This window comes from Hesperophylax consimilis, chromosome 8, assembly GCF_061612785.1.
Source record: "Hesperophylax consimilis isolate HC1 chromosome 8, BYU_Hcon_1.0, whole genome shotgun sequence".
NCBI classification, from domain to species: domain Eukaryota; kingdom Metazoa; phylum Arthropoda; class Insecta; order Trichoptera; family Limnephilidae; genus Hesperophylax; species Hesperophylax consimilis.
The window spans coordinates 7,954,636-7,970,535 of NC_142843.1; the positions used below are offsets into that span (position 1 = coordinate 7,954,636).

Here is a 15,900-nt window from a genome sequence, read left to right on the forward strand (position 1 = left end):
AAAAATGACAGTTTATCTAAATGATAATTATTATCTAGTGACAATGTAAGTTAATGGTATTTTGAGAGCCTTATGAAATAAGGTGATTAAATGATTTACTTTTCTCCTTTATCAAATCAGTTGTCAATCTAATTATGAATCATTTTGAGGAGGAAGAGTCAGACTATGATAATTTGTCTAATAATTAAGTCTAATGAGTAAATTTGACAATAGTAATTGGTCAATTCAGCTGTAATCTGATGGTGAATAATTTTGAGGAGGTACAGGATCAGACTATGATAATTTGAAAGTCTAGTGACTAAACAGGAGTCTTTATTTGACAAGGGTCAATTAGTCAATTCAGCAGTAATCTGATAGTGAATCAATTATAGGAGGTAGAGAGTCAGACTAAGAAGGGTGGTGTTCTGACCTGTGGGCTAGTGGAGGTGATGTTGGACGTCGAGAGGTCCATGACGGGCCCCTCGCGGGGGGAGGGCGAGCCCCCCTTCATCTGCGCTTGAGCCTGCGCGGCGGCAATCTTCACGGACAGGTTAATGGCGGAGAAGCCCGGCGGCACGGCGCCCGTCGAGGGGTCGTAGTGGTACATTGGTCTGCAAAGAGGTTCGGCCGTCAGACGAGATATCACAAAGATTCATTGCTTATTTCTATACTCTCCACTCTATTTGAATGGAACATCCAGATACATCTAACTATTTCTTTTCTCGGTAATCTTCAACTTGTGTTGTCATATTGTATTGTGTTGTGTCAGGGTTGAAAGAAAATAGGTTAGCAAAAAGGAAGTGTTCAATATATTTCAATTGATTGTTTCGTGAAAGGGCAATATGTTTATATTATTGTTTTAAACTGGTTAAGAATGAATTACCTGGGATATATTGGTCCCGTGCTCTGCTCCTGTTCGGAGTGATCAGATTTGAGAAGGGGCGCGGGGGGTAGGGAGTGTTCCTGATATCTTTCGGCTTCTTCTAGGGGAGCCATGTAGGGGTAGGGGGCACGCTGCTGTAGACCGCAAGCGCCTCCTCCGTTGGAAGGCTCATACCTGTCAAAAGCTCCAGCGCCACCCTCGTAGGGCCTGTGGCTCTCGTAGCCTCTGCCAGACATGTCCGTGGAGTAGCTAACCACGGGACGCGCTAGACCTCCGAGTTCATTCATCTGAGCATAAGATCTTACGTATGCGTCTTCCGCTGGAGGGGGCGCGTGCTCGTAGGGTGAGCGCTGCGCTTCAGGGGGGCCATACCCTGGGGGAGGGGGCGGCCCTTGCTGGTGGGGGATACCCCTCGTTGCCATAGTCTCCATGCTTGACACTGAAGAAGAATTAGAGTCTTGATTCAAGTAGTCGTATCTCTGTTGATGTGGCGGCGGGGTGGACCGGCAGGACCTGGATTCAAGGTCTGTCTTAGGTTCGGTCTTAACCCGGAAGGGGCTAGTCGCTTCGGGGCTCAGAGGCCTTCTGTTTGGCTTGGACCCGTAGAAGGAGTCCTGTGGCTCCTGTAGCGCAGAAGGCGGGAGCGGGTAACGGTGTCCCAGAGGGGGACCGCTCACTCGGGTCGGACTGAAGTCTGACTGACCACTCGAAACTGCAGGAGAGAAAAAATAAATTTTAGTACACGTTAATAAAATGAATATTAAGGTCCTATTAAAAAAATGTTCAAACAATTTGTTATGAAACATTAGTGATATACACGACTTCATGATAATGGTAAATTAACAAGACATAATGACATGAAGGTTAACTTGAATTCTTTTAAGTACCGATAAATATTTCGAAGAATAATGTTTTGGTATTCTAATAACAATTCTTCTAAATTTGGGCTTATGGTCGAAACTTCAAAATGAGAAAAAACAAGAATAGAAACTAAATAAATGGTCGAAAGAAAGATTATAGTCGTTAGTCATCCGTTAATTAATTTTACAGTTCAATCGTATAAGTACTTATGCACATTATTTTACGTTTGATTCATCACAACACCGTTCGTTTTTTAAGTAAGCACCTTGATGGTTCAAATAATATTTCGCTACAGTCAAGGTGGCATCACAAATTTATTTTCAGTATATTACATTTTGTTTAAATAGTTTAGTACTTGCGTAAAGTTTATCAGAAATAACACTTGTAGATCTGTGAACAGTAGACCTAACCTCCAAAAAGTATGTTTCTAATTTGCTCTTATTAAAACCAACATTTACTCTGTAATCATAAGATTTGCAAGTAGGTACTTAAATCAAATAAGAACTCGTACAATTTGTCTAAAGAACATCTCAATTCTTTTTCAAACTTTCTTCAGGCAGGTAGGTATCATAATATATAATATGCGATTTGACTGCTTGTACTGGATCCACGCTCATGAGAACTCTGACGGGATAAAAATGTAGTATTTAACACGGCCAACATCTTGAACCGGAAAACGCAAAAAATGATAGGCAGATGAAATGCCAAACGGTTAAAACAATTAGACAATGATCTTTCTTACCTTCCCGATGGAAACGATGAAAAAGGGATTTAATAGTGAGGATGGGGTATAAGGGATGGGAATCGGGGACTCACCCGAGGAGGCCAGGTGCGGACTGCGTGCGCGGAGAAGCGCGGCGTGCTGGCGGTGATCGCGGGCGGCAGCCTTGCGCGCCGCGGCGGTGGGGCAGCCCGAGAGACTGCGGTGGGTGCTCCGGTTGGAGCTCACGTGGCCTCGCCCGTTGCAGCCTTCCGTGGGGCACTTCAATATCGTCTCGTGCAGGGCCAGGACTACAGGGTACGCACAAACACACAACGCCTCCCGTCAGACTGAGTATAATCAACTGGGGCGCGACACAAGCAGGTCACAGACAAATTCACAGATCTGCCAACAACTCACTGAGTGCTACCTTACAATCAAATCATTGGATTTATGATTTTAAATGGAGTCTTTTTGTCATTTAATTGCAACATGATCAATTTCAAAATTTTAAGAGTTTTACAAATTTTATTTAATTTTATTGATCTTTGAAATATTTCATTTTCTATACTAATTTCACGAACAAACACCACTCGAAAACATAAAAACGCAAATAATAAGAATAATAAAATAAAACAAAATAAATTTTAAAAAAATTATACAAACCAAAGAAATAACACTTCACATCACAGCGGGTAGAGAGTTGTTTCAACACAACGGAACAAAACCAAAAATACGAAATAATAATATTTTACCGATTAGTTCCACTCCATCGATTTGACACGTGATACAGAAGTAGTTAACAATGTAAACGTAACAGAAATAAATAAACCAGAAGATCGTGATTCCTGCTTCGCTGGGTTGGTTATACTCAATGGCGGAGGGCGGGAGCCACTCATACCGCGATAGGAATGTGAACTGCAGGTGGGAAAAAAACAAAATAACAACAAAAAATGAAAAACAATATGAGTTCAAAATAAATTCTACAAAAATGATATTAAATAACTACACAGTACAAGGAAATCTAGATAATAATAATGCTATTTTCAATACGAATTATATAATGCGTCTAATGACTGCTCTCTATCCCGCAAAAATAATTTGTGATTAATAAAACTTTCTATGAAATCAAAAAAAATTAAAAAAGCGAAGCATAAATGATTTCTAGTGCTTGTGCTTGAAAGTGATAAGTTTTGTTTACTCACTTTCAGGAGTGACTTTGTCCTTCCTGGGACAGCCGGACAAACTGTTGAACAAAATGCAGATATTAGTAAAAATTCGATGAACTTTTCTACGATTGAAATAAGATCATTTTCATGATACTAAAGAAAAAATATATTTTTTTACCTTCTATGATGGGAATAAAGCCCCGTGACGTGTCCTTGTCCATTGCAGCCAGGTGTAGGGCACTTGTTACCTTCTGTAATACAAACAATGAAAAGGGTCATTCATAATCGAGATTTGGAAGAAAAATAAACAGTTAATTCGAACTTTTTTAGTCTTAATTATAGTTTGAAAATCATCGGCCTAGCATATTAGCAGTTGCCCTAGGTTTGTAGGTTACGTTGAACAAAGCTTTCGTATCGTGCGCATGAAGAATTTTATGGTAGTCGTGAAAATAATCCAAGTAGAATGATACCTTTTTATTATCTGTATGTGACTAATATTTTTGGAAAGTCATATGGTTACTGATACGTATTGTTTGGTTCAAGTACTAGGGTAGTACAAGAAACTGTGACATAAGAACACCCTCAATCCGCTCATTAGGCAGTGTTCCTAACGATGTTGTGTTGTGCTTTCTACATGGTATGATGTATGTAAGTAGCAGTACCTACCCAGCCCGTGTGCCAGCGCTAATAAATAATTGAACAGTGTTCCCCGCCCCTCGTTCTGCCCCCGCCCCCGTGCAGGTGGGCGTTCTGAGAAAAGCCCATCAGTAATAAAAAAAGAAGTTGGCAGTATACGGAGGAAGGCTCACACGTGGGTGGGGGCGGTGGTATGGGCGGGCGGGTGACATCTGATCTGCGCAGGAACCGAGCAGGGAACACACCCACTTGCCGACAGTTGCGGTTTCTTTTTGTACACAGAAAAAGAACCGAAACGATTTTTCTTCCGCAGTCGCCCACCCCGGGCCGCTGATAGGCGGGCGAAGAGGGCATGGAGGGCGGGGAGGGCGGGGGACGGGGGAGGGCGGGGTCGCGCCGCCGCCCTGCGCCCTGCGGATCTGGCCTCTTACTTTTTGCTTCGTTTCTTTTCCGCCTGCAGCCAACCACCACCCGCCCTCACCACGCGCCACGGCAGGACCACCCACACTCCCACGGGACAAAGACTAAAACGCCCACGGCAATGTAAAATATAAGTGGTCAAAAGTTGAAAATATATTTGTTCATTATTGCCTTAACGGCACAGAAATATATATAAACAATTTTCATAAAAACTTGAACAGAAATTTGTTTATAAATAAAAAATAGGTTTGCAAATATGCACACAAGAAAGAAGCCACTAACAAAAACTGTCGTCAAGCATCATCATTAATTTATTTTTCCTAAAAAGTTTTAAAGACTCTATATTTAGTCACTCTATTTCATCTGGTATGAATTTTGTTCAATGTTAAGAATCAATTTTCTGTAAGCTAATCAATAGAATGTTTAAAATTAAGGAACATTAATAATAATTGAATACTTTACATCAGTTACATAATGAGTATTGCAACACTATCATTAAATCATTTATGACCTACGTAAAATGCAAAATGTTCCTACGATTAATGAAACAAGTTTTCTGTTAAAAAGGTGTTAAATTTGCAAGAGACCAGTTTAAAGACTGCATTACTGGAATATTTACACTTCAGTCTTAACATTTCAGCGCATTTAAACTCAAACAGAACACGAAAGTCTGTCGTTAAACAAGACGTATATATTCTATAGAACTAGTGAAATGAATTTGCAAATGTCTGTCCACATAATCAACGCATCCTAGTTTCTTAATTAACATGTCTGTCCTCGGACAATTTTCCTGACGATGTGTTTGCTTTTCAAATCTCAATGTGAGTATAAGGAAAGAGACAACCTAAAAGAGAAACAGATTTCTGAAGACATCTTCCAGACATAGTATTCCCCCTGGAAATTGTGTTAGCTTTTTTATTAATGAACGTTGTGATATTTCCCATTAGCTCGATTCAAAATGGAACAGAGTCATGTTAAAGTTATTTATTTATTTTCTTTATTGTTTATTTGTGAAAAACAGTGATTTAAATAATATTTCACAACATTTACAATTACCTTTAATCATATATCTACGAGCTATATCTATTATTAACATTTATTAAATCTGTGGCGATGCATTATCGTGTTAAATAAGTACTTATTCTAATCTTGAATTCACTGAGGTTTGACTGAAACTTGCCTCTGAAGGAAGTTGGTTTAAAAGCGTTTATAAAACTATAAATAATTTAATAATAAAATCTCTATTTTTATTCGATAAATGAAGTATTTGAAAATAATAAAAAAGTTTTGAAACAATATTTGTAAACACCGAAATAATATCGAAAAAGAAAGGTAGAAATAGATCGTGATAAATATATTTACAAACAATAATATTCACTGAACATAATAAAGCCGATGAAGACCATGGCAGAAGTTTTGTGACAACCTTAAACACAGATAAAAGTTTCGAAACTTTCTTTTTATTGAAAATTATGGGCTATTTGACGACGAAAGTTTGGTCCTCTCTCTTTTTAGATTAAGCATGTTTTATTGAAAAAATCCCGATGTAATGATCATCGAACGTCAGAAGTAAAGATATTTGCAAGATTAGGATAAGATACAAGAATTGTGTTTTAATAGTATCACGATGACCATTTTTTTCGCGAGAAACTCAGAAGATTCAAAACGAGAGAAAAAGGTTTCATTGTTTCAGGTTCAACTTTATTTCAGGACATTAGTAGGTTGGAGTACACTTATAATACTCATTTTACGTAATGAAGGTCTAGTCGTACCTAAGCACAATATTATTATAAGTAAATCAAAATAGACACAGAACGCTAGAATAAACGACTATTATTATATAACCTTTGAAAGTACAATAAATGTAAAACCGAACAAGCCGGAGACTTACTGAGATAAATAGCTTGTAAGATACTATTATTTTATCGCATATACAAACTATTCAATATATTGTATCTCTTTTGGGTTGTATCTATTAATACATTACATATTATTATTATTATTACACCTAGTTCATGGTTGATGTACCAAAAGTTTTATTGTTGTTATTTATGTTTTACTATTATTATTTTATAATAATTGTAATATACTTGTACGTATGTGTATAAATATATAAGTGTATAAATTAACATTATATTTATGCAAATATTTTAATTTAATTAACCGCTAACCAACTAAGTGTAATAAGCTTTTTCAATGTAAAAAGCACTCATTGACAAACAACTAAAAAGTATTTTATTGAACAATTAATTTTCTATTTGTTCTACTATTCTTGTATTAAATATTTTGTTGTAATGTTTGTATAAAAGGTTAAAAAAACTAAACATAAAACGGAGAAATTTTCCAGGTCGTAATCACAACATCATTATTAAAATTATACAATTAATTTATTGAATGACGACCCTCTCAATAAACTAGAGACAGAGAACATTAATATAATATGCACTCTTGAAAAATATATATTAGGTATAATATGTACATTTCAGAAATAGTCTGCAAGTCTCAGTCAAGAGTCTTATATTGACGCAAGCCTCCTTTACACGAGGAAAATACTCTCCCCAATGAAAGCAGCTGTAAAACTTAGTTTCTCGTTAAAAGACATCAAAAGGTAAACGGAAAGCACTGCGGACCGTAATTAGGCCTTGTGATAGTCAAAGTAAAGGTTTTCAGTGATTTGCATAGGAACAAGTCGATAAAGACTGCCGAGTATTTAGCATTTCCGGCTTTTTCATTAAAATCCCGAGTGAAAGAAAATAAATTTACTGAATGACTCGTTAATACACTAGACTTTTACATAGTTCTAACTTCAAGCCTGCATTCTAAAAAACATGATGGCAATTTTTCACGAATATACACATTTTTTGATAATGTAATTAAAGTAAATAAAAAAAATAAATGATTCGTATACGGTGACGAAGAATCGTAACTTTAACGTTTTATTTAGTGTCTCACCTCTGGAGAGGCTAGCCGGCGATAAGGGCGGCGGGGGACGGAGCTCGGCCACTGCGGTGACACTTGGAGCCCCCCTCGCCGCCTCCTGCAGGGCCGTGGCCCGAGAACCAGCCCCGGCGGGTTGCAACACTGTGTACTGCTTCCCGAAACCCTCTTTCACACTCCCGCTACCTTCGGACCTCACAGAGTCGTCAATAACCGCCTTGGGGATGATAGGCTTGTTCTCACTCAACACTATTCCGTGGTGGATGGGAAGCACGCCATCTGGGTATCCGACAAACGTGGCTTCAGCCGGGTACGGTCCCAATGCGGCGGGTCCTCTTGGATGCTTTCCACTCTCGGACGGAGGTTTAAATGCCGATTGAGATGAAAACGGGTGAGATGCAGTGGCAGCTTTATAAGCGCTGTAAAGGGACAGTCTCTGGTTGCTGTTGTAATCTTTTTTTTCTTCGGACTTCTTCCTTTGACGTCCTTCCGATCTTTCGTCGTCATCCTTGTCATTACTCTGTTCGGAAATGTCGATTTCGAGATCGTTTGATGAATCATCTACAAGTTCGTTGAAATCGGGAGGATCATATCCGGATGAGTATTTTTCGTTTGGTTTTGGAGAGTCACTCTTGTCTTTGTAAGCGGTGTTATCCTTTTCCACCCGCCTGACTTGCTTTAATTGTTTACTATCTACTTTAGAAGAATTTTTAATTTTACCATCAACTTGATCTCTGAATGTAATGACATCTTTTAAGGAGCTAGATGCGTCCATGCTACCAGAAGAAGAAGTAGAAACTGATGATGGTGACATTTTGATGCAGGCTTTTTTGTCTTCGAATAGGTTTTCAAACGCAGGTGATTCTTCGTGTTCCGGCCTGGTGTAAAGAGAATTCCGTTGCTCGTGCGGCCAACTGCCCGATAAGCTCTTGAGAGCAGCTTGAGTTTCTCTGATGAGGACTTCATCATCTTCCGCTTCAGGGTGTCCATCTTTGGAAGGTTTCCTGGAAGGACTGGGCTGGGCGACTTGGGTGAGTCCCGGGGGTAGGATACGTTTCTTCTGTGGAAGAGGAGCACTCGGAGCCTCGATATCTTCCTCATCGGGAAATCTCCTTCTCCTTTTGTTGCCCACAATTTGGTCTCCCCCGACTCCCACCGTCTCTCCCTCGTCTTCCCCTACCCGCCCTCGCCCAGAGCCCATCACCTTTGTCTTATCTAATTCATTGGCAGTTTCAAGCTTTCGCTTTTTCAATTGCATTAAATTTGTTTGGGTTGATGGGATCGAACTGGACCTAGAACAAAAGCAACATTTTTCGTTTTAGTGCACAGACCATGAGTAGTTAAATACGCGATAAAGTACGTTATTCAAATTAAATTGACTTTCTGTGTTTTTGAACGAGCGGAGTGAGAATTAATGTATTTTAGGGCGAAATATTGTTTATCTAAAGGTACTTTGGCAGTTATTTATGTGCGGTTGATCGTTATTACAGAAATAATAAAGATCATACTCGACACAAAATGTTAGTTAAGCCGCACTTAGGTTTCTGGCAAAAAATGTTGCTTTGTTTCTTTGAGCAGGAGGTCTACCCCAAAACGTTACAATACATAATTGAACCGCACTATAACCCGTGGGAGCTGGTTTCGTAAGGCCACTTGATCCCTAGATAAACAATGCCACCTACATTTATACATACAAAACAAATTAAAGACAGGCAAATAACACAAACACAATCATTGTAACAAAATAAACAAATAATAAGTAATATTTTAAAACCAAACACACATATTAAAATAAATAATGTAAATCATTATTAGTTTTCTAAGCGGAAAATCTTGCAAGAGCATCATAAAAATGATTAAACTGAGTTGTAATTCAACATTTTACGAAGAATATTAATAAAATCAATCAATATTCGTAATATAAATATCCATTGAAGTATGTTGAAAAAATAATACAACAAAATTTGTGAAATATAAGAATAATGCATAAACTTGTCGAATTCCGGTACACGCTTCGTACATTAAAATATAAATGCAATTAGTTTCAACTTAATTACTACAAGAAATAATGGTAAATTTTGGATAGGGCCTGACACGCTTATTACGAATAATTTTTAGAAAAAAACTTTATATTCGCCTTAATTACAATAAAAGAAAACTTTTTGCATTTCGGGCGGCGGAAAATTATGCATTTTGATTTTCAATTGCGTAAAACCAAAATTCACTCCGCGAATCGATGTGGCGACATTAGGAACGCACTGTTATGTTGGTATCACTGATGCATTAACAAGAGCTAAATACGATCGTTGCTATCTTCGTGGGATACCTAGGTTTGTGTAACATAGTTTGTGATTCAAAGGAAAGTGCCCCTTAATAACGCCTGCTCGCGTCAAGGCAAGAAAAACATCCCAGTTTTCAACTAGTTTACCGGCTACGCTAGGTTTGTGTAACATGGTTTGTGATACAAATCCATTTGTCTTCCACGAAGTTAGCCATAGTCGTATCTACGCAATGTATCAGGGATACCAACATAACAGTGACGTACCTAATGGCAGCTGATTGCCGCCGCATCGATTCGCGAAGTGAATTTTGGTTAACGCAATTGAAAATTTAAATTCATAATTTTCCGCCGCCCGAAATGCAAAAAGTTTTCTTTTATAGTAATTAAGGCAAATATAAAGTTTTTTTCTAAAAAATATTCGTAATAAGCGTGTCAGGCCCTATCCAAAAATTACCGAAATAATTATTTATGATGGGAGATGCATTGAAGTTCCATTTTTTCTCAATCAATTTTAAGTTTGAAGGTTAGGAAATATGCATAGATTATAAAAAATAACATCCTAAAAACATATTTTGTGAATGTTTACTTAAACCCCCGAGTTAAATATTTGTTTTCATTACACATTTAATTTTAAATCAATTTTTGTTTTTAAAAAGCCTTTGTATGCAGCGGAATTCGACGAATTTACCGAATAATGTAGGAAAATAATATGAAAGCTGGAAAATTATGTTTTCTGGAATATGAACTACACAACACGTCAAATTTATGTTAAATAAAGTATGGGTACCTGCATAAAAATGAGAATCATCACAATCCGTATCTCATGTAAAAAAAAACAGAAAGAAATCCGGACAGTTACATTTTTTGGAACGCACACATCAATAAACGTAGAGTTTACAAAAATAATGAATACTTCTGTAATATTGAGAATCATCACAAAATTCACAATCCACATCCCATGTTAAAAAATGGAAGGAAAGAATATACACTATTATGCTGTACGTGGAATTCAGTATTAAATTTATTAAAAAAATATATACCTCTATAAAATTGAGAATCTTCACCAAATTCACAATCCATGATGAACACGCGGCTTAATGACATTTTGAACTGCTTTTGTTTTTTTTTAGTAAATTTAAAGCGAGTTGGAATGCGTTTGAAAAAAAGAACACAGAAGTATATCTCTTATAAAAATTATGTACGTTGTGGTCATAAGTAAGTACCTAGTAGGTACTATTAATTTAAGTGAGTATTTTTTATTTATTATAGAATTCTTTTTTATACATACCTGGATAGATAAAAAAAATATTATAATAAATGTAAGTAATTAAAAAAAAATCCCACGAGTGTGGGTATTATATCTTATTTCCATGATTTAAGTGGAGATACAATATCAAATATAAATTTAAGTTAGAGTTACTGTACAGACGCAATACAAGAAAATAAAGCAAGAAATATGTAAAGTTTTAAAATAAAAAAATAAGGTAAATACTAGTTATTAAAGAAGACATCTGAAAAAGTGTATTAGCAGACAAAGCATTACAAACAATAAAATAGTAGAGTAGGTACTACTAAATCGATGAACTATTTTCTGAAGGAGTTTAATTAAATTTACTTTAATAAATGAAAAATATTTCAAAGCGTGCGTTCACCGGACTAGCTTAAAACGTCCATTTTGTGCCATTGTTTAGCAAGAAACGAAAAAAACATTATAACATTCAATTATATAAAATGACATAATATTTGTATTAATTGCACTTTCTAACCCATTAAGCTATAATTTTTTGCAACGTTTGCTATTATTTTACCCACAAATATATACATTTATAAAATAATTAACCGATTTTAATTTTTTGTACGAAATTTTATAAAAACTCAACTACTGGAAATATAATAAACCATTGTAGACCCATGAAAAAAAGGGTTATTATAATTGTAGAATGTCTGATGCTAAAAAGATTTACATATTTAAGAAAAAAACATTTATTGCCTTTCAAAAAACAATAAACAACGTTACTAAATTAAAAAATGACGACATATTATTATATCGGTTCCATGCTCAACATAGTGACAATTCAACACACTTTTAAAAAGTGATATAAAGTCATTAGAAACGATGAAAAAATATTTTTTTAACCTAACTTAACCGAACCTAACTTAGATAACCCAGTTAATAAAGTTTTTGTTTCATCACTTTCCATGACTTTATATAACTTTTTAAAGATGTGATGAATTATCATTGTGATGATTTATCCGGTTACCATTATATCCAATGACATTATCAAAATACAAGCCACGTTAAAGCCAAACTGATCGAACAAAAAATGTTTAAGAAAAGGATAGTCGTTCAAAGAATATGTGTGTGAATGAAATGGCTATATGAACGCCCCGCTGAAGTATGTCCATTTGACCTAGTTCAGTGAAACCAGGCGCATTGTCTCAATAATGTGTATCAAGAGTATGTCAAACATTTAAACAAAAGAAAAACACATTACGAATAAAGAATTACTAATTAATTACATAATTTATCCCTTTTTTATATTGGTTATAAGTATCAGTTCCAATTTGAAATATGTCATGCAAATATTATTTAAGAAATTTTATTATAATTGAATTCATCCTTATTCTGAGAGATAGAATGCTTCGTAAAGTTATGTTTCGTAAAACTAGATAATACCTAAATGCAAGCAGACATTTAAATTTATCTTTGAGAAAAATTGTGTTTTCGGCATCAAATACAAGTAGTTTTAATTTCCACATTTTTTGCAAATTTGAGTAAGTTACATTACTCACTACGAAATACGGCTGAATGTTTGATTTACAAATGATTTCTAGAACACAAAAATACAGCTCAGTGGAAGCCTTAGCGTAACATGAATGAACTTGATGAAATGCAATTTTAAATCACGCACTTATCATGCTCCGACAACTGAAATTAGTATATTAAATAGTAATAGTATCTGATAGTATTAATACCCTTGCGTCTGGACGATGTAGGCCCTCTGATTGGTCGAATTCAAATAGTATGTTCCGCTTAAATCCCGAAAGGGGGTCTGCAGGCAAAATTCGACCACTCTGCCCCTCTGGCGGTATAAAAACGAACCAAATGACTGGCGCGTATATTTAAATGTGCATCTAACCAACGCAAAATTACGGGACCACGTTTAATATGAAGATTTCTTCTGGAAGCTTATCACTTTGTGATGGCATTATTTATTTTATTAAAACATAAATAACTTTGTTTACATCACTTAATTACATACAACCTCCACATGTTACATGAACGAAGTTCACCTCATCAGGAGTAAGTATACATTGAAGTCAAAAATTAAATATAAATTACAATTGGAAAGAAGAAGTGGTAGTAAGGAGGAGGGGTAAGAGTGGGCAGAAGTGGGAATTACAATATCGTTAGACCGGAAAGACCAGTTGAGTGGGAAAATAATTAAAAGAGGGTTTATATTTTTTTTGCTTATTAATTATATTTGATTTTATATTGACATGTTTTCTTATTTCTAAAATATCAAACATATTTATTTGCAATGCTTTTTATCCTGTGTGAAGTATTTTAAGACCTGAATTTTTATCAAGTGTGATCATTATTCAAAAGATGATCAAACTCAGATTCACTATTTCCATTTAGAGCTTCGAGATATTCTTTAGTTCTGACTTCAAAGTTTCTATTGGTTCTACATTTGTAAAAAAAATTACAATCATCCCAATTGAGTTTATAAACTCCAGATTTTTTGTTTGGTTATCGATATCTTTATTATTAAGAATATATTTCTTCATTCTGTTAGTAGTGTAAAACACCGGTTGAATAGTACCAGGAAAGTTTTTATTTTTAATTTTGGAAATATCTTCATCCACAAATAGAATTCTACGCCATTGTTTATATCTATCTTTAGAAATAGGGTAAATTTACCATTTGTAGAGATCATGTTTAATTTTTTTATTTAGTATTTCAACTATCAATTTATTAGAATAACCGTTATAAAATGCTTTTTGTTTTATAAAATATATTGTTTTAGGGTTATATGCTATTTGTTTTTTCGGGTCTTAAAATACTTCACACAGGATATAAAACATCGCAAATAAATAATTTATATTTTTAGAAATTAGAAAACATGTCAATATAAAAGTAGATATAATAAACAAGATTTAAAAAAAAAACTCTTTTTTAAATATTTTCCCACTCAACTGGTCTTTTCCGTCTAACGATATTGTAATTCCTAATTCTGATAAACCCCGCCCACTCTAACCTCTCCCCCCTCCTTCCACTTCTTCTTTCCAATTGTAATCTATATTTAATTTTTGACTTCGGATTATACTTACTCCTGATGAGGTGAACTTCGTTCATGAAACATGTAGTGGTTGTATATAATAAAGTTATGTAAACAAAGTTATTTGTGATTGAAATAAAGTTTAATAAGATTACATAATATTATCTATTTCCGTTGTATATCAATGTATATGTACGCAATAAAATGTTAACATTATATTTATTTATTGGACAATTTTTATAGCGCCGTTTTTGTGAGATATCACCTCAGGGGCATATTTAATCTATTTACAATATATACTCACCCTCTCTCTGTGAATGACCTAATATGTATCACTAACAAGTATCACTTAAACTGGGCAAAGCCCATGCAAGTGCCGCCCGCAGGGCCTAGCAGCAAAAAACCCGCGGAGCGGGTTTTTATCTGCTAGTTATCAATTATTGTTTTAAATCGTCTAGAGGTGGCGATTTGTTTTCTTTTCCAAGTAATAAAAAACTTGAATGCAGGTAAAGCCCTTAACCGTGGGAGAAAACCCACCCCATATCGGTTGTTGGAATCTAATGACTGGTTCTACATGATTTTACGACCAAATGACATCCTCATTGAGTGGTCGGTGGCGTTGCATGCTTTCCCAACATGTCATTTGCCTTCTGTAGCTTACACCCCACAGTGGAACCCTTAAGTATGGAATCATTTGATCTGGTAATTATCCAATTAGGCTTGATTTTACGGTAATGCTCGATAGGGTCGGGAATGCGGGTTATTCGAGTTAAGTTGATTTATGAATATGGAAACTGATCCATCAAGTCGTTTGTACCGTGAAATGTTTCTAAACATTCATAAATATTTAAGTAGTCAAAAATCTCTTGAATCAAAAAAAGATTGAACTACTGATGATTTAAAAAGATTAAAACATATTTAATAATGAGCGCACACTCGTCAAAAACCACGGGATATTATAATTCCAATTTTGAAAATTTTACTTTATTTTTCATGCGTCAGCGCTAACCCTTTAAAATTGCGGGATATTTTGATTTCTTGACAAATAAGTTGCAATTTTGAAAATGATAAAAAAAATAATTTGTAAAATAAATTATATTGTAGGTAGGCACCAGTGATTGGCCGCGAATTTTCAGTGTGATAGAGTGGTTACATTGCAATATACAACATTATAGATGTCGTTGTTGCTGAAAAAAAATATATTTTTTAAACTTTACATTTTTTGCATTAAGATTTTCAGAATTCTTTCAGTTCTCGGTGCTCTGCTCCCAGGAAGTGAAAAAAATCCTTAAAAACTCACGAACCGCCAGTTACTTTACGCTTGACTTTATTCTTAACAGAATTTTCTAATTTTGAAAATCACTTATATTCTAAGCAAATTAGAGTTCATTGAACAGGAAACCAAAAATAGATTTTTGATTTTATGTTGATAATAAACATATACTCTACTTCGTTCCGCATAATATGTACGCTTTTAGTCTGAGTCTTGATTAATTTGTTAGGAACAAGGAAAAAGAAATAATTATTACACATAAGAAACCAAAAATACCAATAAGCATTTAATAAGTCTATTATAAATATATAATTTAGAAAAACTGAATTTCTTGCAATATTCGTACAAATTATAATACAGAAATGTAATCCTCGCATGCAATTAATGCCGGAATTCATCGTAACAAGGGAATTATCTAGGTGGAACCGTGTGCTCTGAATAACAATGGAAGATTTTCCAGTAAAAGCCGTACAAGCTT

The 15,900-nt window shown here is 35.2% G+C and overlaps 1 protein-coding gene across 1 annotated transcript in view; it reads right to left on the bottom strand.

The window, feature by feature from the left end:
• The window catches only part of LOC149421525 (uncharacterized), a 51,220-nt gene that overhangs the window by 26,635 nt on the left and 8,685 nt on the right, over positions 1-15,900 (bottom strand). Inside the window, exons 2-7 of the mRNA XM_089634729.1 lie at positions 7,601-8,877; positions 3,771-3,843; positions 3,629-3,669; positions 2,540-2,734; positions 863-1,574; positions 410-590 (exon numbers count right to left, since the gene is read on the bottom strand). Coding sequence (XP_089490855.1) covers positions 410-590; positions 863-1,574; positions 2,540-2,734; positions 3,629-3,669; positions 3,771-3,843; positions 7,601-8,877 — 2,479 coding nt within the window. The remainder of the gene's footprint in view (positions 1-409; positions 591-862; positions 1,575-2,539; positions 2,735-3,628; positions 3,670-3,770; positions 3,844-7,600; positions 8,878-15,900) is intronic.